General features: G+C 39.8%; 1 protein-coding gene and 1 long non-coding RNA gene across 4 annotated transcripts in view; one reads left to right on the forward strand and one right to left on the reverse strand.

Moving 5' to 3' along the window:
• LOC127494694 (uncharacterized) overlaps nucleotides 1–22,717 on the reverse strand; it is a 447,433-nt gene that overhangs the window by 250,148 nt on the left and 174,568 nt on the right. The window lies entirely within an intron of this gene.
• The window catches only part of fgfrl1a (fibroblast growth factor receptor like 1a), an 87,739-nt gene that overhangs the window by 57,296 nt on the left and 7,726 nt on the right, over nucleotides 1–22,717 (forward strand). For all 3 annotated transcript variants that reach the window (XM_051860763.1, XM_051860760.1, XM_051860762.1), the window contains one exon: nucleotides 20,534–20,611. In XM_051860763.1, the coding sequence (XP_051716723.1) occupies nucleotides 20,534–20,611 (78 nt within the window). The remainder of the gene's footprint in view (nucleotides 1–20,533; nucleotides 20,612–22,717) is intronic.

Here is a 22,717-nt window from a genome sequence, read left to right on the forward strand (position 1 = left end):
AACTTCTGTCATGCTGACTTTAACTTTTAACATTTCAAATCTTCTAGCTTTTATATTTTGGTTAATATTTGTGAAATGCTGTAAACGCTGCCAACAAAATGTTGGAAATTAAGCAAATATGTAAATACAGCAAACCCTAGTGCAAGTTTTTCATTTTTTTTTTTTTTTTTTTTTTTTTTTTTCAAATGCACATTAAGCTTGCAGCACATGCAGAGATGGAGTTTGCTGCATTTATTGTGAACTGAGCCGCTGAAAACACTGAACACACAATCATAAGCTGCTGGCGTGTAAATGAACACAGTGCTGAACTTCACTCTAAAACAAGCAGCGCATCAGACTATATTTGATAATCATATGCTATATAACGATAATCGTGCAGCCCCATTTATTTATTTTCATTTTTTATTTGATATAATTCATTATTAGCTTTTCATCAACTCACAAACCCTGTTCTAGACTATATTAGAAACTTGGCAGATTTTTCTTGTACTCCACTAAGCCTCAGTAGCCATGTGACCACTGGACACACCACGAACCATCCAAGTGGCATGTCTGGCAAAACAAGGTGGATCAAGCCCTTAGAAAAGCTACTGGTGTGGAGTTGGAGCCACACATTCCCTTATACGTCCTCCTGGTTTTGCCCAATGCTGTTTCTTCAAGATGAAAATCAGGCTTTGTTGCTGAGCTTAGATCGGGCCCAACAAATCAAGCCCGACCCTACCCGAGCCCGAGCACGTTGTGTCCGAGCCCGGCCCGGCCCGACACGTTCACTGTAATTATGAGCCCGAGCCTGATTTAAACCCGACCATTTTTAATATGTGGGCCGTTATAACCAGGGCCGGCGCCAGATTTTTCTTTAACGCAGGTGCTGCTGTGCTAGATCATTTAGGCTACGGGGGGAGCTGCGCAGTTATATATATATTATATAAATACTATTAATAAATGAGCAAAAATTGGCCACTCAATATTAAATATTCAATTATTTTAATTATCATAATTAAAGTTTTAATTTTATTAAATTGAACAAGCACAACATTCAGCATTAAATCAAATATTCTTAAAGATTAATTATTATTAATAATGTTACACAAGTCAAGCGGATTCTCCCCTTTCTCGTTGTTTCTGAGCAGTGACTCCGGAAATAGGGCTCAGGAAATAAAGATGCCAATTTGAACACACGATTATGAAAACATGCCTGTCCCGTTACAGGTGGGGGTGAGCTTGGGTTTCAAAGGCATTGGAGGAGGGAGACACTCAAAGAGCCGGAAAAGGAAAAACACAAACAAAACTTTGAAGCAACCAGGCCGCTTGAATGCATGAGGCCTGGGATTACGTTTCACGCCCCCCTGTTTATGAAGGTCCTGAGAAGGCGGGTGAGCCTAACGGGGCTTCCGTCCAGTCTGCACTGGTGTTCTGCATCACTTCACCTTTTGTGGAAGACAGACACCAGAAAGAGAAGAAAGAGGAGGCACATTCTGATCTAAAGGGTTGAGAATTCATGAGACGTGCTTCAGATAGGTGTGCTAGATATATGAGTCACGTAGGAATGAGAGAGATGATGGACTCCAAGGAATCATAGATGAGGAATCTCTGATGAAGTGGAACCCTCTGTGAAGAATAAATCATGAGGAGTAAAGTGAGTTTTGCTACATTTTGACACAACTCAAAAACATGCTGAATGTATTGTTCTCAAATCATTCAGTACTAAATAGTGGTGATTCTATGATGCATCGGTTCGGTAATAAAAATTCAGTGGATCAATTACAGAAAAAAAAAAACATATGTAGTTCATGTGCCTTAATATTATAAAGTGACGAGAATACTTTTTGTGCACCAAAAATAACAAAATAGCGACTTTATTCAACATTATCTAGTGATGGGCGATTTCATTTGTTTCGAATCAGTGGTTCAGAGCGTGTATCAAACTGCCAAAGTCATGTGAACTAAGTTTCAGAACACTCATGACGTAACAAAGCCTTGTTTACTGAAATCATGTGATTTTGGCGCTCTGAACCACTGATTTAAAACAAATGATGCATAAAGCTTCGAAGCTTCATGAAGCAGTGTTTTGAAATTGCCCATCACTAGATATTGTGGAATAAAGTCACTATTTTGTTATTTTTGGCGCACAAAAAGTATTCTTGTCGCTTTATAATATTAAGATTGAACTACTGTAGTCACATAAACTGTATTAAATATGTTTTTAGTAGCTGTGCTCTGCGATCATTTTTGAGTGAAATCTATGAGCAGCTTCTTTAGTTAGCAGTGTTGTGTGTTACAGCGTGTTCAGTGAGGATTGCTTCCAAAAGAGCTTTCCTGCTTCCTGCTGCAGATCTTGCACGCTGTGCGACGATCTCCCCCTGTACGCCTCAGCACTGCTGAAAGAGCTAAATTTCTCTGAAAGAGCAGCACATGTGTGACTCTGCGTCTTTTTAAAGATGTCATTCCGCCTGTATGTTTCTGGGTGGGGTCGGTTTCTGGCTCCGTCTGACAGTCACAAGTGCTGTCTCACTTGTCTGGACTTTCAGCATGCTGAGGATGAGTCATGTACCCATTGCGGGAGGATGACCATTGCAATGTTGCGATCAAGACTTGATTACCTTAGTCGAGGTAGAGTCCACTCTGCCATACCCTGATCTAGTTCCTGTTCTCTGGCTGATGGCCAGGGTGATCTGAGGGTGACTGTGTGGGCTTCCCCGACGAGGCCATCTCCTTGGGCCACACACCCCTCTCACACATCGCAAGCTGTAGAGCTCCCGGATGAGATTGCTGGTCCTGCTCGGCAGGGACCCAGCATTTCATTCGGGGCTCTGGCGGATGATCAGATGTCCATCGCCGCATCATAAGGTGGGCTTGAGTCCTCTGGAGATGAGGATTCGGCTGCATTGCTTGATCGTCAGGGCCCACCTCAGGTTCCTTTCTTCCCGGAGGTGCATGAGAAAAAGTCACCAGTTCGTGGAGGGCATCTCTGACTGCCCGTAACCGTTCTGGGGCTACCTCCGCCTTGACTGACCTCGATGGCGAGGCGGCCAAAGGGTATGCGGGGATACCCCCATTGGAACGCTCTGTTGCAATGCAACCGTGTCCTCAGAGCACACCACCTGACGTGCCGATCCCAAGCACCCATCCAAAGCCTGCAAATAATTTCATTTATTACTCACCCTCATGTCTCTCCTTCGTTCATCTTCGGAACACAAAGTAAGATATTTTTGATGAAATCTGATGGCTCAGCGAGGCCTCTATTGCCAGCAAGTTAATTTACACTTTCAGTGCCCAGAAAGGTACTAAAAACATATTTAAAACAGTTCATGAGTACAGTGGTTCTACCTTAATATTATAAAGCGAAGAGGCAAAGCCTTTCCTCTGCCTCTGGGTCCCAAGAGGGCACGGATGACAGTAGGCGACCCCTCTTCCCTTGTCACCAGCAGTCAGTCAGAGGTGGCCCAAGTGTGCCAAGTCTTCTCAGGCCCTCTCTGCCATTCCATGGAATGTTTGTTCCACCTCGCTGCCCCACGGCAGGTACGCCTGTAGTTCCTCTAACCCCACTGGTTCGGTTTCTGGGGGCCTGGCAAGAGCTCCCCAGTCCGTCCCGCTGGCTCATCCGCACGATCAGGCTTGGTTATGTGATTCAATTCACCTGAGGTTTTGGGGTGTTTGTGTTACGATCGTGGGCAAGGATGCTCCCATCATGCAAACAGAGATCACAGCCCTACTGGCGAAGTGCGCAATCGAGCCGGTCCCTCCAGCTGACATGAAGTCCGGGTTTTACAGCCCCTAATTCATCGTACCCAAGAAAACCGGTGGGTTACGACCTATCTTGGACTTGCGTGCCTTGAACCGAGCCCTTCACAGGCTTCCGTTTAGGATGTTTACGCTCAAACGCATCTTCGAATTCGTCTTATGGATTGGTTTGCAGTGATTGACCTGAAGGATGTGTACTTTCATGTCTCCATTCTTCCTCGACACAGACTGTTCCTACAGTTTGCTTTCAAGGGGCAGGCGTATCAGTACAAGGTTTGCCAGAGAGGGGGTTTCGCAAGGAGTACAAGTTCGGAGAACCAGGTCCGGTTGGGCCAATGGGGCGCAACCATCAGGACCTGCTCCTCGTCCTCCCTGATCTTGCACAACGTTTGTGTGAGAAGGCTCACTGAGGGAAACGCATACTTGCGCAGGCCCCATGGCCAGCTGTGTGCCAGTGCATCTTTCTTTCTCAGAGAGGGGGCACCCTCTGGCACCTGTGTCCAGATCTTTGGAACCTACATGTATGGGTTCTGGATGGGACATGAAAGGTTTAAGTACTTTGCCACCTTAGGTGGTAACTACTATCACTTAAGCTAGAGCCTTGTCTACCAGACAGGCCTACACTCTGAAGTGGAACCTCTTTGTCATTTGGTGTTCTTCTCATCAAGAAGGAAATGCCCGATCGGGTCAGTGCTTTCCTTCCTTCAAGAAGGGTTAGAGAGAAAAGGCTGTCTCCTTCCACCCTGAAGGTCTATGGGGCTGCCATTTCAGCTCACCATGACTTAATTGATGCCAAACCAGTGGGGAAGCACAACCTGGTCATCAGGTTCTTGAGAGGGACTAGGAGGCTTAATCCGCCTCTCCCTCAGCAGTTACCCTCTTAGGGGTCTCGCGGTGGCCTTATCAGCACTGCAGAGACCATTTGAGCCATACACTCAGTGTTCCTCTCTTTAAAGACGGTGCTCCTGACAGCTTTGGCCTTACTTATTGTGGTTTTCCTCCCCAGTTGTGATTTATTACAGAATATTTGGAGAATATACCAAGCAACTTGTGAAGATTATTTGTTCATTAATATATAGTTGATTCTGTGACTTGGCTTGATTTAAATATGGTAATTATTCCCCTATACATGACAGGATTTTACAATTATTTGTACTTATTATGCATATTCAACAGTCTACTTAAGTTTGTGTTAGTTTTCCGACATGATTTTAATATTTTTTTTTTTTTATTGAATCAATGATAAATGTACATTTATTTCATATCCAAAATTTACATTTTGAGACTGTGAATGTAGAGCCCGATTTATTTTTTGTCAATATTCAATATGCAAATTGTCCCTCCAGTTAAATTTATATCTTCAGTATATTTTTGGAAGTAATGTTGATCGTATCAGACTGAATCAATGCCTTATAATCATAAGCTAAAAGATTTTGAAACCATTTCAAATGCCTGTTTTGTGTTTCTTGTCATGCTGTTTGAATAAAGCACCCTAATAGTTAGAGGGCTTATTAATTTGTAGCGTTTTGAAGATCCCTCATCGCTGAAATGGCAGAGGTTTTTAACCCTTGGAGGTATCTGGAAACACCACTAGGAGTTGAACTGTAATGTGAGGTTTGGGCCCCAGAACTCTTCATTTTGCCCAGCTTCATAAGCCGATTATGTGTCATTTTGCTTTAATAGATTACTCATAGACGTCTCTTGCTTCTTGTGCGGTGGAGGGAAAGAAGAAAGCCTGTGTGCTACATGCTTCATCGGCAGTTTGGATGCTTGTCCTTTCATTGTGTGAATTTGGTTTGTGCTCTTTGTTGTTTTTCTGGTCCGCTGCAGCCTGCGGAGGCATTAATGTGCTGAAACAGGCACTCTATCATCCTAGAGCTTTAGCTTTAAAGAGCAGCTCCAGCCCCCTGTTCCTGCTTAATTGTCCCAAATGAGCGATTGCTCCATAGTTTCTCCAAACTCCATAGTTTCTGTGCAATTGGAAAGACGAGTCGGAAATGGGGCCTCCTGAACGTAGAGCTTCTATACATCGAGCCAAAGCCGGTCCATTCTCACGGATCTCAAAACCACCTCATCTTCAACCTAGGACACTTGAAAACGCAGGACAAGAGAGGAGAGTGGCAGCAAAGGAATGAGGTCTGGGAGACCTGAAAAGGACCGGGGCATTTGTCCCTGATTAGCACCAAAGTAAGGGAGGACATTTTTGCTGTGAAAAGAAAGCTTATAGCTCATTATGAGCTGGCAGGGATTAAGCTTGTTCCTCCATTGTTCCCAGAGAAAGAACCAAAGGTCTGTCACAGAGGGAGTTGCCTCACTCCTTTGAGCGTATGTCTGCACACCTATCCAGAGTTTCCACTCTTTTAAAGATCCATAATAGATTTTTCTTTCCTCTGTGGTTGGTAGCTAGTGTAGTGGAAGAATCCTCTCTCATTAGACATAGTCTTTTTCCACTTGCTTGCGGGCTTTTGTGAGTCCAGCCGCTGAATGCCAGGCCTCGCCTCCATAGTCGTGCAACCTGTAAGAAATGAAACAAGTAGAGTGAGGTCAGACAGAATAGATGCACCAATTACTTTAGATGTGTTTGAGGAGAGGACACAACATCTGTAGACAAGTCCCTTTGAAGTCTTCTCAATCTTTTGTTGTGTTTGTTCCACTTTTCCATTGAAGTGTGCTGCTTTTTGGATTGTTTTGATCGTTGTATGTTTGTGCCTTATAAATATCGTAATGATGCTTTCGCTTTAATTGTGAAGTTGAACTTGAGGATTTTTTGTAGCGTTTTGTTACTTCGCATTGCTGTTCCTGTAAAATACTTTTAATTCAGCTGTATTATTTTGTGTTTCTACTTAACAGGTGGTGTAAATGTAATTATCATAATAGCCAAGCATTTTCTGGTATAAATTCCTAAAATATATATATATATATCAGTGGCAAGCGGTGACATTTTTTACTGGGTATGCTATGTCAAAACTGTACCCGGTGCAGATATGTACATTGGATTTGTTTATTAGAAGCTAAACACTCGCGTTCACTCTGCACAGAGTGTTAGATACTCAGTTGACTCACTCTCCTGACACATATATAGTAACGCAGTAAAAAGTATTTCTAATATTTCACCTTTTATTAAAAGTAGCCTATATTGTACCTGTTGAGACATGCCTTCATAATCACCTGTAAAAGCTGTGATTGTGTTGCTTCAGTCGGACGCGACACACAAAGGTAGCGCAAACACTAAGACAGGTGTCAGTTTAAATGTATGCCAGAAGTATATTTTTTTAATTAAGAATTAAAAATAAGTATAACATAATAATTAGGCCTATTAGTAGCCTATTACAAATAATAATTAATTAAACCCAATGCAAATAAATATAAAAAATATAAGTATTCAAAAATACATTAAAGTAATGCAAATTGGTGGCATTAACAAATGAAGACCATCGATTCCAAACTCGGACAGTTACAGTAGGTCTGCTTACAATCTGTCTTTAACATTTTAGCTTATAAGTTTTCGTAAAAAATAAATGTCCTTATGGAGAAAATAAAATACAGAAATCAGTTTCAGTAAGGACTTTTTAATTTGATTTAGTCTAGTTAGTTTTGTTATTTTTTAGTTTAGTTATCCAATACAATGTGATTTTCGGAGATCTTGGGCGAGCGATTCGAGGACAGCTTACCCTGCACCCTAAATCCTACATAGACCAGCAAAGCAATGAGAACGCTTGATAGTGATGACGATACATAACAACAGAGTGTAGGCGCCAAAGCTGCTGTAGATTCAGCTTACCCGGAACCCTCCGTCACTGGCAGATTTGAAGAAAATTACTGTGGTTCTGCAAATAAATATTTGACAGACAGTTACATACGCATTACCAACATTTTATCATGTAAGCTTTATGGTATACCTCATACAAAGGAATTTATAGTTATTTATTGTGTTAATATTAATTAGCAAGTCTATATATATATATATATATATATATATATATATTAGGTTCAACCTTTGTGCACAAAAAGTATTCTCATCGCTTCATAACATTAAAAGGGACCTATTATGCCCCATTTTACAAGATGTAAAATAAGTCTCTGTTGTCCCCAGATTGTGTATGTGAAGTTTTAGCTCAAAATACCCAACAGATAATTTTTTATAGCATGTTAAAATTGCCACTTTTTGTGGTTGACCAAAAACGCGGCGTTTCAGTGTGGGCCCTTTAAATGCAAATGAGCTGCTGCGCTCGGCCTAAAAGGGCAGAGCTTCAAGAGCTGATTCTACGGTGACAGGATTCAGTAAGGACGCACAATAATGTCAGAAACTGCAAATATATGCTGCGTGGAGATAGAACAGGTATAGTTTAGTTTAATTACGGTTATAACTTATATTGTCTTCTTGTTTTTATCCTCTATATTAGTACAAGCCTGTTGTACCGTCCGAATGATGGCCAACACTGTACAGATGAGTTTTATGACGTTTATTGTACTTCACACAAAATATGAAGCGTCCGTTTTCACTCTAGAAAATCACTGTAAGTGCTTAATAAAACACAGTGCAAGTGTGCATTAAAATATTATCCATAAACTCTCTCTCTCTCTCCCTTGCATTATCATCAACATACATAGCGAAGTACACAGAAACACTCATTACAACTAACAGTAAACAAATATATAAAGACCTTATGCCTTTTCGGGTGTTGCTTAATAAACTGGTACACTTTATATCCGTAAATCAACTCCAATGAACTGTAATAAAGTACTCTCACCTTCATTACTGCTGTATCCAGTATCACTCTGGAGACTGTAATTACAGCTTAAGATGGATCAAGAACAGTTTGTACTTATATATCCTTGAGTAGTACATTTTTAGCACAGCCTCTGTTTTGTATTGTCCCTTTGTATTGATATTCGTTCACAAAGAAGTCCGGTGTGAAATGATTCGCGCAGACATAAACGAATTTCGTTAGAATTGAGGGAGCATTTTCTTGGAAAACAAAATGAATCCACCTCGTCTTCAGCGGCTCAGATTTAGGGAGTAAATGGAGAGAGCTATGTGGATTAATCCATCCAGCTACAGAACACCTAAAACGCTTGGGAGACGTTCTCGTCAGTGCAGCAATGGTGGACTGTACAACTGGCTGTGAACTCGCTCAGGGCGGTTCTATGTTAAAACGGCAGTGTCTGTCAACATTCGTGGGCAGGGCCTGTGGCTAATGTGACGTCACATTGCCAGGGATCTGGAAACAGCTTGTTCTGAGACACTGCCTATGATTTATGGGAATTAAAAAAAAAAAGGAGTGGTTGGATTTTTATCATTATAGGGTGGTTGTGTACACACACTGCCAACACACATTTATGTCCAAACACCATGCAAAAGTGAATTTTGCATAATAGGTCCCCTTTAAGGTTGAACCACTGTAGTCACGTGGTCTATTTTAACAATGTCTTTACTACTTTTCTGGACCTTGAATGTGGTAATTACATTGCTTTCTCTGTGCAGGGATGTCCAAACTCTGTCCTGGAGGGCCACTGTCCTGCAGAGTTTAGCTCCAACTTACCACAGCACACCTGGAAGTTTCCTGTATGCCTAAAAAAGCATTGATTAGCTGGTTCAGGTGTGTTTAATTGGGTTGGAGCTAAACTCTGCAGGACAGTGGCCCTCCAGGAGCAGGATTAGACACCCCTGCTGGGGATCAGAAACCTCTCAGATTTCATCAAAAATATCTTAATTTGTGTTCTGAAGATGAACGAAGGTCTTATGGATGTGCAACGACATGAAGGTGAGAAATTAATGACTGAAATTTAATTTTTGGGTGAACCCTGTAATTCTGCCAATGTGCCCTTGGTGCCTTTGGCCAGGCAGTTCCGCTGCCAGGAATTTTTTTTTTTTGAGCCAATTACGTGAGCCATCAATGTCATGTGACTCACTCTGGAGCTGCAGGAAAATAACAACAACTCTGATTGTCTACTGTCTACTGATTGTCTACAGTCCCAAACCCTTCCCTAGCGACTGTCCTGAGCTGAGACGGGAAAGTGACAGAAAGGGAAACTTATTGAAATGAAAAGTCCATTTCACACTTTTTCAAGAGCCTCCAAATAAATCTTGCACTGATATTTAATATAAGGAATTATTAGTGAAGTCGCTAGCAGCAGGGGCTTTACAGGAACTTATTTGTAAGAAAGCAAATTAGAGGCTATTCTTGTTAAGGAAATTGAGAGATTTTACATGGAGTTTACATAAGCATGGTTGAGAATATTTTAGTGCATAACATAATGGCTTGGTTTGGACGAATAACATCTGCAAATGAAGTAAAAATAAATAGGATTAAAATGCCATCAGGTAAAATTGGGGGATCCAAGCTAAATTGAATAGATCAATTATATGACATGGCAGTTTATACAAACGTGTTTGTTATAAGTAAAGACACTCACCCACTTAATTATGCCTTTGATTACCATCTGGTCATCGTTATAGAGCACCAAAAGCAACTAAATCAATATGTAAACAAACATTTTTATCATATGTTATAGGTCATTTGAACAAGGGGTAGGAAATGGAGTGATGTAGCTCATGTATTATATATTAGTAGTAATATTAGGTCTCATTCACTAAGCATGCGTACACACAAATTTGTGCGTGAATGTGTGTAGCAACGGTTTTAAGAACAAATCACGATTCACCAAACATTTCGTAGTAAAAATCATTTTAAATTTACAACAAAATATATGTATACTACTGTGGCCGAGAGAGCTCACCGCGCTGCAAATGAAGAAAACACATGCAAATAGAAAAAACACCAGCAAATAAAGAAAAAATCTTTATCAGTTTGACAACACATGTTCACAACACATGCAAATACAGAAACGCTCTGCAAAAGTTCACAACACTTTCACAGCTCCTCTCCTCCAAAACATCTTCATCAGTTTGACAACACATGCACTGCAAAAGTACACAACACATGCAAATACAGCAACGCGCTGCAAAAGTTCACAACGTAAGCAAATACAGAAACGCGCTGCAAAAGTACACAACACATGCAAATACAGAAACGCGCTGCAAAAGTTCACAACACATGCAAATACAGAAACGCACTGCAAAAGTTTACAACACAAGCAAATACAGAAACGCGCTTGCAAATGTTCACAACACAAGCAAATACAGAAACGCGCTGCAGAAGTTCACAACACAACCAAATACAGAAATGCAAAAGTTCCCAGTCAAATCCCAGTCAATTATTCTCGGATTCTGGGATCAATTATTATTGGTGGTGGTTGAGGAGATTCCCCCTTCAATATGTAAAGTGCTTTGAGTGCCCAGAAAAGCGCTATATAAATGTAAGGAATTATTATAATTAATTATTATTATTCACTGCATAAAGTGAAACTAAAAACTCAGCGATGAGAGCTCTACTTCAACATGTTCTGATAACACTATTTAACCTTAATTTATTTCTTAATATTTCTCTTGTGGCCCATACGTAGTGAAAATAATGAGAAGAGATGTAGGTGTTAAACAAGTTGTTTTTTTAAATGAGGAGTTAGCTAACTTATTACAGCGCGTCAGTAATGTGTGATGCGCTATAAATTATTGCGGGGCAAATTAAAATGTTAATTTAATTCTAAAAGTAGCCTCATCATCATCATCATCATCATCATCATTCAGATCATCGCAGAGGGGGGGCTTGAGATCGCCGGGCCTGGTATGTGCTGTTTGCAGCGCATTTCTGTACTTGCTTGTGTTGTGAACTTTTGCAGCGTCTTTTTGTATTTGGTTGTGTTGTGAACTTTTGCAGCGCGTTTCTGTATTTGGTTGTGTTGTGAACTTTTGCAGCACATGTTGTCAAAACAGATGTTTTCTTTATTTGCTGCTGGTTTTTCTATTTGCATGTGTTTTCTTCAGTTGCAGCTCGTTGAGCTATCTCGGCCACCATATGAATGGCAAGTAGTGCACTATATAGAAAATAAGGAAAGATTCAGACGATGTAAATATGCTTTCCATTGACGTGAATGAAGTCCGTTTTTGCGTTAGTATAACGTGAACTGTCACGGCACGAGTACAGTCTGCTCTGGCCCAGTGACACAGAGTGGATCATATCCGCGAGTCAGCTCAGACCACAAAAGGTATCGGACCCATTTAAATTCTGCACAGAATGCTATATTTTAAAGTGATATAGAGGAGATTAGTAGGATAAATGGTTAGATATTAAAAGGAAACAGAGGTTTTACTGAGTTTAACGGCTGAGGCCAAGCTGTGATATAAACGAAACGCTATTGGCTATTTTAAAAAAGGGGTGGGGATGTTCGATATATCGTCCTGTCTTCCTGTTTCAGTTGAAATTACGTCAATACATTAAATAATGCTGCGCGTTCCAAGACACTTCAGCGGGCCTTTATATGTGTTAACAAAATCGACTTGTGTAGTTAAATTTACCATTGGTGGAATGAAGCCAGTGCCGCCAACATTTCCTTTTTTTTTTTCTTTTTTTTTTAAGGTGCTTTGATGTGGTCTGAAACCCCTCACTGTATTATGTTCAATGTAAGTGTGATTGTGCTGGGAAATCACAGTACAAGTACAAGTCTGCAAACAGCTCAATAAAGAGAGAGGAGGGGTTGAAAAAAGACTCTGGACATGTGGTGTTGATAGGGAGAAACTCCACAGTTTTGGCACCATATCTTTATCTATCAACTCCTCCTGACAGCCTCAAAGGTGACGAGGTGTTGCTGCAACCTAACGCTGAAAGTATGTGTTGACTGACAACATCAAGCAATACTATTTCTGGCATTTTTACATGCATGAAACAGCATTTTCAAGTTTGCACGTTGGCTTCAATTTATGTATTGGAGGAAGAAATGTATTTACACAATTGATCTTGCTTTCCAAGAGCCAACAAACACAAGAATTAGATGAAATGAAATCAGGGGATGGAGTGGCTTTCTAAATGAAATTCCAAAACTTTATTTTACCTCAGGCCTGTATAGCATAATATTTATATTCAGCTGTTTTCCAACACCCCACATTTTGCTCCTTTAAGGGCCTTTTTTATTTCAAAATAATTTGGGCAGAACAGAGGCTGATTCAAACTGCAGAGGAGGAGGTGTCAGTTTCAAAGGGATCACTGCGCGATCAATATGTGAGATATGTTAATTCAGTAAAGCTCCGTCCTGTCCTTGATGTTTGCTAGAGTTACAGGCAGGCAGCTGGAACGCCGAGGGTGGACAGTGGAAGCGGGATCCTGTGCCAACCCCCTGGAAACATACCACGGATCCTCTTCAGAGTCTTCCATACAAACTTGTTTTTGTCTTGACAGCTCAGCATGGAGAGAAGCCATTAAGTGGCTTTCAAACTGGCACTGCGGTGAATAGATGCCAGCTTGCTCCTGTCATTTCAAAGGGATGTTTTATGGATGTGTTTTAGAGCCATTCTAAAGTTTCTTAAGTACTTTTAGTTCCCCCGCTAAATTAGTGTACAAACACCAGAGCTTTGGACTAGAGATGGGATGTCTTTATCTCTCCCAGCATGCCACAGTGAAGGCTTTCTTGTTGCTAAAAGCTTGTTCTGTAAGGAGTAACACAATGAATGCTCCTTTGAATGGGCTGTGGTGTGGGTGTACGCTTGTCTTAACTAGTCCTCTTACAGCTCATGCCGTGATCATCCCACATAGTTTGAGATCAGCAGTCCATCCATACCGATAGAAAGCTGGAAAATATTCAGCTTTCATATTCCGTGGCAAATAAATGAAGTGTGAACATGATATAGATCAGATGCTGAACGCAGACATGAGGAGAATGTGCTGTCCAACTGGTGTGCCATGCTGAGACTGGCAAAGAGCGAATCAGTTACTACAGATACACTGAAGCACAGAACACGCATTTAGTGCTATGTTTCTAAAATTATTTTAGTAATGTCTGTAATAATATTATTAAAGTTAATTTAGAAACAAGTAGAAGTGGAACATTGCAGAAATACTGCATACCACAATGCACTGCACTTGACATAATCTTCCATTTCAATAGTCATGATTGAACCAAAGGTAATTTTTATCAACTCTCCAGATGCTGTTATATGGAATTTTAACCACATTTTACAACAGCTATATGTGACCAATAAATTCAAATAATAGTTTATCAACTATTATTACTAGTGCTGTTCGATATGGACAAAAAATACTATCACTTTTTTTGATTAATATTGCAATCTCGATTTTAATTATGATTTTGAAACAATATTTCCTTACACAAATACTTGTCTGTATCATTTTTTGGAAGCCAGCTTTATTGTTGTGCTGTTTGCAAATGCCTGCATTATTTTGTTCACCTGGCTCAGAATGTGCCATTGTTTTAAGTAAACGTGCTAGACAGACGTCTTTTGCAGGATCTTGCACGGCACGCCGTTCTAAAAACTTTTTAAAATCTCTTTTTAACCACAAAAACACATTCTGTGTGAATGGTCGCAACAATAGTTTGACAGGTCTTGCAAATGACCTGGCTCTATCATACATCACCTCTCCTGTATCCAAAATATTCCCAAAACACAAATTTATTCATTTATTTATTTATTTATTTGGCCAAGTCATCTTGCCCTGAATTCACCTTTCCTTCTGTGCATTCTTGCATGTTCAAGTTCATTCAGATTGCACACTAAGGAGAAAAAATAGTGTTTTCTGCGGTTTAGAAATCATGCTTGCTCACATTGCGATCATGTTATGATTTCGATTAAATGCACAGCCCTAATTATTAGTACTATTTATTTATGTAAATTTATGTAAAAGTTTATATTTGCAACCCATTTCACTTCCATATTTCCAGGTGAAACAGGATTATTTGATTTGATTATGAATTGACTTGAATTGACTCCCAAAAGTTGACATGTTTACACAAACTTTAATGAAAAGTTAAAAATAACAAATTTTTAAGTTATAAAAATTACGATCAAGTTTCAAGCAAGGGCGCAAGCACATTTTTGAGCTCTGTTTGTTCTCCCACCCCACAGCACAGGCTGTATAGCAGGTTTCACTTTATCCTATCAAAGGTGGCGTCAATTACCACTGAGCCCACCAATCAAACTCCTGTTGTTACAAGCCGCTCTAGAGCTCTGCACACGTTTGAACAAAATGTCCATCTTGACACACATACATGCACAGAAATGGACGTTTCATTTTGTACTTGACATTGTGAAGTAATCAAAGGAATGGAGCTCTATTTGGGGGCCAGGGCCCTTTAATGTGGAAAGTTTGGAAGATTTTATTTTTTTGCCAAATTGCCCAGCCCTACCTTAGGGTAGACACAGTTTCATCGAGGCTCTACGCTTTTCCCTCTGCTCTGCTCTGGTAATCCTTAAAAGAGAAACGGAAACACTTAATGCGGGGTCAGTCCTCAGCTCCAGGAAAGAAGGCCTCTCTAAATCTGCCTGGTGCTCCACAGCTGAAGAATGGATTCAGGCGCGGGATTGTTAGGGATTGTGCCAAAGCAGGAATGACTGTAGGTGATCAAGCTGACTTAGAATTTGACGTTATGGAACAACTCAATGTTGAAGCCGCTGGAGCAAATCAGAGAATGATCTCAACAGTCTGACAGTCTACCTTCTGGCAACTCTCCAGATGCTGTTATATAATTTTTTAACCGTACACATTTTACAATAGCTATATGTGACCAATAAATTCAAATATTAGTTTGAGAGAGTAGCTAAATAGCTAGCTAGCTTTTAAACTATTCAGAAAGGTAAAATCACAATTTATTTATACACTGTGTTCCAAATTATTATGCAAGATTATAAACAATTATAAACATTCAGATTTTAGTTTTTCTAAGAAATTGTTTGTTTGTTATTTATCCATGTCTTTTTAGATAACTGGTATCAATCTCAGACAAAATAATTTGCCAGGTCTACTTAGGTAAATGGAAACCCTACTTAGAGGTTCTTCCACATTATTAAGCAAGTCACAGTTCTCATGCAATATGAGGAGGAAGAAAGATCTTTCTGAAGATGAGAAGCATGAAATGGTGCAATGTTGTGCAAAAGGCATAAAAAAAAAACTAATATTGTGTGAAAACTGAATGGAGATTATCGAATTATCATAAGATTTGTGAGTGATTTAGAGCACAGCAGAACTCGGTCAGATAAAGGCTTATTAAGGAAAGTTCCTGTTAAAAAATTTATTGTATTAAAAGGGCAGCTATTAAAAAAAAAAGCCAGTTTTGAGCAACAAACAGGTATTTGAAGCTGCTGGTGTCTCTGGAGTCTTGAGAACCTCTCCATGCAGGCTGGCAGTTGTGCATAAAGATGCATTTCAGCCACCCCTAACCAAACCTCTCAAAGAGAAACATTTACAGTGGGTTTAGAAATACATAAAAGACTAATTTTTTAATAGTTTTATTCACTGACGAATGCCAAACTACAATGGATGGTCTAAGATGGATGGTGAATGGCCACCACATTCCAACAAGACTGCGACGTAAGAAGGGAGCTGGCGGGTGATCATTTGGGCTGGAATATTGGGAAGTGAGATGGAAGTGTCCCTTTAGGGTCTCTGAGGGTGTCAAAATGACTTCATCAAGATATGTGGAGTTCATAACTGGCCATTTTCAGCTATGGTATAAAAAGAAGGATAGTGCCTTCTGAAATACAATGCACTATGCACTATCCCATGCAGCAAAAAAAAACACCACAGCAATAAAACTGTTTGAAAATGTATTTCTACACTCACTGTAAATGTTTCTCTTTGTGAGGTTTGGTTAGTGGTGGCTGAAATGCAATTTTACACATAACTGCCAGCCTGCATGGAGAGGTTCTCAAGACTCCAGAGACACCAGCAGCTTCAAATACCTGCTCAACACTGGCTTTTTTATAGCTGCCCTTTTAATACAATACAACTTTAATACAATACAACTTGTTTGACAGAAACTTTCCTTAATAAGCCTTTATCTGACCGAGTTCTGCTGTGCTCTAAATCACTCACAAATCTTATGATAGTTCAATAATCTGCATTCAGTTTTCACACAATATTAGTTTTTTTTCATGCCTTTTGCACAACATTGCACCATTTCATGCATTTCATCTTCAGTATGATATTTCTTCCTCCCCATATTGCATAAGAACTGTGACTTGCTTTATAATGTGGAACAATCTCTAAGTAGGGTTTCCATTTACCGAAGTAGACGTGGCAAATAATTTTGTCTGAGATTGATATCAGTTATCTAAAAAGACATGGATAAATAAACACTTTCTTAGAAAAACTAAAATCTGAATGTTTATTGTACTGAAATCCTACTGATATGTCACTTGCATAATAATTTGGAACACAGTGTATAAAGTATATATATATATATATATATATATATATAATATAAACTATACCATAACACAAATTAAGATATTTTTGATGAAATCCGAGTGGTATCTGACTCCTCCATAGACAGCAATTTAACCACCACTTTCAAGGTCCAGAAAGGTACCAAAGACATCGTTAAAATAGTCCATGTGACTGCAGTGGTTCAACCCTAATTTTATGAAGCAACAAGAATACTTTTTGTGCGCAAAAACAAAACAGAAATAACGACTTTATTCAACAATATCCTCTCTTCTGTGTCATTCTCTTATGCTGTTTATGTTCAGCGCTCCCAGGTTCTACATCAGAGCGCCGGCTCAGTATTGGCCGATGCTGTTCAGGTGAGCAGCATGACACATGCGTGTGATGCTAAAAAGCCGGCCAATAATGAGTCTGCGTTCTGACGTTGAACCTGGAAGCACTGAATGTAAACAGCAAGCCAGGTCACAGTTTTTTGTATTGTGAAACATCCACAAGTGAGGGTCTTCTACCTCCAAATACGCAGTGGCCAAAAGATACATTAGTGTGATCGTACATAAATATGCTCGGCAGGCAGTTAATCTGTCAACTTCTTAGTGTTATTCATTCTCAGGTTAGTCTGTAGTCAGTAATGTAAACGTCTCTGCTGTGACCACGGCCCATAAATTTTCACAGTTTAGAACTGGCTGTTAATATAGAGTTGTGTAGCAGTAGAGTTGGTAATGGTTTCCATAAGCTAGTTTTGGAATTCAGTAAATCAAAGCCAAGGTAAAGGCTAAAAGCTAGCACCCCATATTGTCTCTCCTTTCGAATTTTCCCTCGTGAGAGTTGTCTCCAAACCCTCTCCGATTTCATAGCCTTCACCAAAGACATAGAGGATGACAGCATAATTAGCATGTTGTGTTCAGAAACACTGTTTTGCTTTGAGCAAAGGTGGATTGCTTTGCTTTCAGAAAAACATGGTGCAACTGTTTAACTTCATCGATGCAACAATTCAGATTTTTTGACAGCACTGGAGGTCATAAACTGAACTTGCAAGCGCAATAAGTCTTGGACACCAGAGGGTTTTGCTACCCCTGAAAGACGTGGTACAGCCAAGTTGGATGTTTCATGCTTAGTGAGGGACTAGCAGCTCTAGCCAAAGTCCACAGAAACTCTTGCCAGAAAGCAAAGGGTACCCAGTCCACAACCTCACCAATGAACATTACATCTAGAAAGCCATAAGCCTGCTGAAAACCCAGTGGAGCAGAGCCCTGTGCTCAGATTTCCTACAGAAAAGGCCTGTTTTCTACTGCTGTCTCCAATGCAGACATGAAAGCAAATATACTGAAGGGTTATGCAAACACCTCCGTTATATTGAGCTTGTTCGAAATTATGAACACACCTAGATGGTCGACGTGTGAAATGCGGCACGCTTTGGTGTCACTTTGCCTTAATGAAAGGGAAACAGGAGTTTGTTTGGTTTACAAACCTGACAACCCTCTTCCTTCCAAGATTTTTCCTCAGACACCTTGATAGGCGCTGTGAAGTCTTGAAGTATGTGTGCATGGTTTATGAGCTCATAGAGCGCTATACTGTATATGTTAAGGAAGTTCTGGAGCAGTTTTTAACATGCAAACTACATTTATGAATTATATTAAAATGACAAACCTCTGGATAATCCTGAAACTGCTGTTAAGGTGCCAATGAAAATGTATGCGCAATGGTTGCAATGAGCGTGAGCCTGACATGAACAAAAGAGCCATGTGTAGAGTGACCGTACTTGGGGGGCTCAGTGAAGGGTAAGAGCCATAGTAATTAAGCTTTTAGCCCAGCAATGAGCTGTTTTTCTTTGCCCAGACTGGAACCTCTCCTGCAGGAGTGTTAAACTGTGTACACCCTCAGATCCAACCATCCCGCCGACAGCTTCAAAGACCTGACAGGCCTGAAAATGCCAGTCATGTGGTGAACGGATGAGCTGGGGCTGTAACTAGAGCAGAAGGGCCACAGATTTCCAGCCATAGTTTTCACTCTTCACCACATGAGACTTTAGATGCTTGCCTTGAATTTTGAACATATCTTCTCAAGTGAAAAGATTCAGTAGAACTTAAAGGGATAGTTCACCCTATAATGAAAATTAAGTCATCACTTATTCACCCTGGTGTTGCCGTATGGCCTTCTTTTATGGACCACAAAGGGAGAGTTAAAAAAAAGATGTCAGCATCAAGCTTTTTAAAAAATGAATCAAAAGTATCATAGAATGATCCCATGCGACACGTGCCGCATATTCCAAGTGTTCTGGGAGTATAAAATTTCAGTTTGTTTGGTGCAAAACAAACCGAAATTTAATGAATTGACCTTGGCTGTTGGTCTTCTCTGGACAGCTGAACAACGCGCATGTTCTTGAGACTCTATTAGCTCTGCGCAGTGTCACAAACACGCACATCGGCCAAGACCAACGGCCAGGGTCAAGAATTTTGTTAAATAATAAATTACATTTTGGTTTGTTTTTCACCAAACCCTATCATATACCCACAGAACACTTGGAATAAACTGCACATGTTGCATGGGATCAATCTGTGATACTTTCACATCTTTTTAAAAAGCTTGAATGCTGGTCGCTATTCACTGCCATTATATGGATGAGCGTGAGCATGAAATTAAAAAAAAAAAAAAAAATCTAATTTTTTGGCCCATAAAAGAAGGAAGGGCATACAGCAATAGAACTACACCAGGGTGAGTAAATTATGACTTGATTTTCATTTTAGGGTGAACTATCCCTTTAAGATCTTAGTAAATTGCTTCGAAAACACAAGCGAATCTTTGGCCTCAATTTTCAAACGTTTTTTGTAGATGTTCCTCAATTTTTTTTTTTTACATATTTAACTTTTGTAATCAAAAAATACTGTTGTTGTTGTTTGTTAATGTCCATAAATTTTCACATTTGTAAACTTGTGTAAATGTTGACAATATCTGAGTCACCTTTAGGCCCAAAACATACTATACAATTTGTACACGAGTTTTGCATTTTGCTGTGCTCAGCAGTTTGAAAAGAATCTTGTCAGCTTGTTTAAGAACACATTGACTTGAATAAGAACACATCCGGATTAATGACAGAAACATCTGAAGGAAACTTTATCACGTTACCACCCCTGTAATGCAAGAGCGCACCTTCAGCATGTTCAGCAAACTGCATGCCTGTAATGCGATGGCCATGTCTACTTTTCTGTACTTGAGTAAACTATGTTTCTGGCCTTATTCTGACACTCTCAAGCCCTGAAATGCAATATCAATATTTAAAGGCTCTCAGCTACAGTATCATGTTTGCTCTCTAGTCAGCTGGGCGGAAGACAGTTGTATATTTTGGTTTAGGTGGTTGAAGGTTTGCAGTGATTTGGCTGAAGAATTATAGTAATCTAATTGAACCTAAATATGTGTCTCAGAATTTATTCTCATATTCATCGAAGCATGCGGCTATTTTGATATGTAAATACTCAGTTCTCCCTCTCTCTTTCTCTCTTTAGATGACTCCAGTGCTGGGAGGGAAGGTGTCAAACCAGCTGGTGAAACAGAGTACTCCAGTGACCTGACAGGAAAACTGGGTAAGGTGCTACAGTCCTCTGATCCCCTTTGATCTCCTTCATTCTTGGTATTTATAATTGCTGCCCAGAAAGTCACTGAAAATATGCACAGCAGCTGCCAAGATGTTTCATAAGCTGCTTTTCATGAATTGCAACTTTTTGTTTTCCATTGTATTAGAAATTTAAAGATAAACATAAAAAATAGAACTTTGAAACATTTAGATATAGTAAAGGGGTTTAGCTCTTCTATTTCCAGCAGTCTTTGAAAAGGTCACAAAACAGTGATCTGTAGCAATGATAGCATTTGTGGTAGCATAGCAGCACTGCTGTTTTCTTGTAGTACAGTAGCTTAGCACTTTCTTGTAGCATAGCAGCACTGCCGTTTTCTTGTAGTATAGTAGCAGTAACATTTTCTTGTAGCATTGCAGTGCTGCCATTTTTGTGTAGTTTAGTGGCTGTGCCATTTTTTGGTAGCATAGCAGCTGACATTTGTAGCGGTGCCATTTACTTGTAGCATTTCAGTGCTGACATTTTCTTGTAGTTTTGCAGAGGTGTCATTTTCTTGTAGCATTTCAGCACTGCACTTTTCTTTTAATTTAGTAATGGTGACATTTTCTTGTAGCATAGCAGCACTGCCTTTTCTTGCAGTATAGTAGTGGTGACATTTTCTAGTAGCATAGCAGTGCCGCCATTTTCTTATAGTATAGTAGAGGTGACATTTTCTTGTAGCATTTCAATGCTGCCATTTTGTTGTAGTATAGTAGGTGTGCCACTTTCTTATAGTAGCATTGATATTTTCTTGTCAATAGCAGTACTGCCGTTTCCTTGTAGTATAGTAGTGGTGACATTTTCTTGTAGCATTTCAGTGTTGTGGTTTTGTTGTAGTATAGTAGCAGTGATATTTGCTGCTGCTTTGTTGTAGTACACTGTAGTAGCACTGGTGTTACTATAGACTAGAGTAATATGCACTATTAGTACTCAAAGGCATGAGAATAAATGAAAGTGACTCATGGTCTTGCACAATATGACAGCATGCTGTGTGCTGGAAGAGCATCAGTGATCCAGGTTTGATTTGTGGCCTTATGGAAAAACGTGACCTACTGAATGGAAACTGAGCCTGTTACAGAGTATTTGGACAGCATGTACAGTCTGTCACCCCTGTATTTCCCCATCAAACCCTCATCTCCAAGCCGGCACACGTGGCTAAAACTTCCCAGTTACTGACAGGTAGCCCTGTGCTCTGAGATTGGACGGTCCCCAAACTATTTCCCATGGCCCACTACTCCCTGGAGTCACATACTCCTACCTCTGGAGCCCAGTGTTTGCTTTGGTAATTGCGTTTGACAAGCCAAAGAGCAGGCTATTCATGTTAAGTGTGAGGGGGAAGCATTCCATTCCCCTCTGACAGCCACCATCTGATTTGATATTGGAGCACCGCTAAATTCTGGAGTGTTCAAAGAGTGCCTGACCTCCTTGTTTTTGTACTGTGGACCGTAGCAGTTTTGATGGCTGCTAGTGGGAGATGCTTAGTTCACTATTGTATTTGCTTTTGTGGTGTTTGTTCAGAGTCTGCTGTGAGCAGTAACAGTCAGCAGGGAACTATAGAGTGAAACTACAGAGGAGCTGCTGTTTGCTTTGTCAGATTGCTTTCATGGTGTGGTGCTTTGCTCAGTAAATTTGCCCACACAAGAACTTCATGTCCGCTCCTTTATGTTTTATTTTCTTTGTAATTTTAGCTGTGTTGTGTAAATTCTGATGATGAATCAGTATTCCACCTTTCTCCTTTTATTTATTTAAGCACTTAAGAGTGGAAAAGCAGTATGCATTATATTTTTTTATTTTAAATTTAGGTATCAGATTTCAGAAATAGATCTAAATTGAACAAATGTAATAAAAATCGGTAATATTTTTATCTCCAAAATCAAAAGAACATAAAGATGGATATTAAGATGTTTTGCCATGTGACGCTATTTTTATTCCATCAAATTCTTAGCACTTGTTTCCAAGTAATGTTTTCGAAGTAATGAAACTACATGTTTCCAGATATTTTGAGTATTTGCAACTATTATTATTATTCTTAATGAAAATTATTTTTAGATTCTTTGTAGTATTTCTTACTGAATTACT

The sequence above is a fragment of the Ctenopharyngodon idella genome, chromosome 14 (genome assembly GCF_019924925.1).
Source record: "Ctenopharyngodon idella isolate HZGC_01 chromosome 14, HZGC01, whole genome shotgun sequence".
NCBI lineage: Eukaryota > Metazoa > Chordata > Actinopteri > Cypriniformes > Xenocyprididae > Ctenopharyngodon > Ctenopharyngodon idella.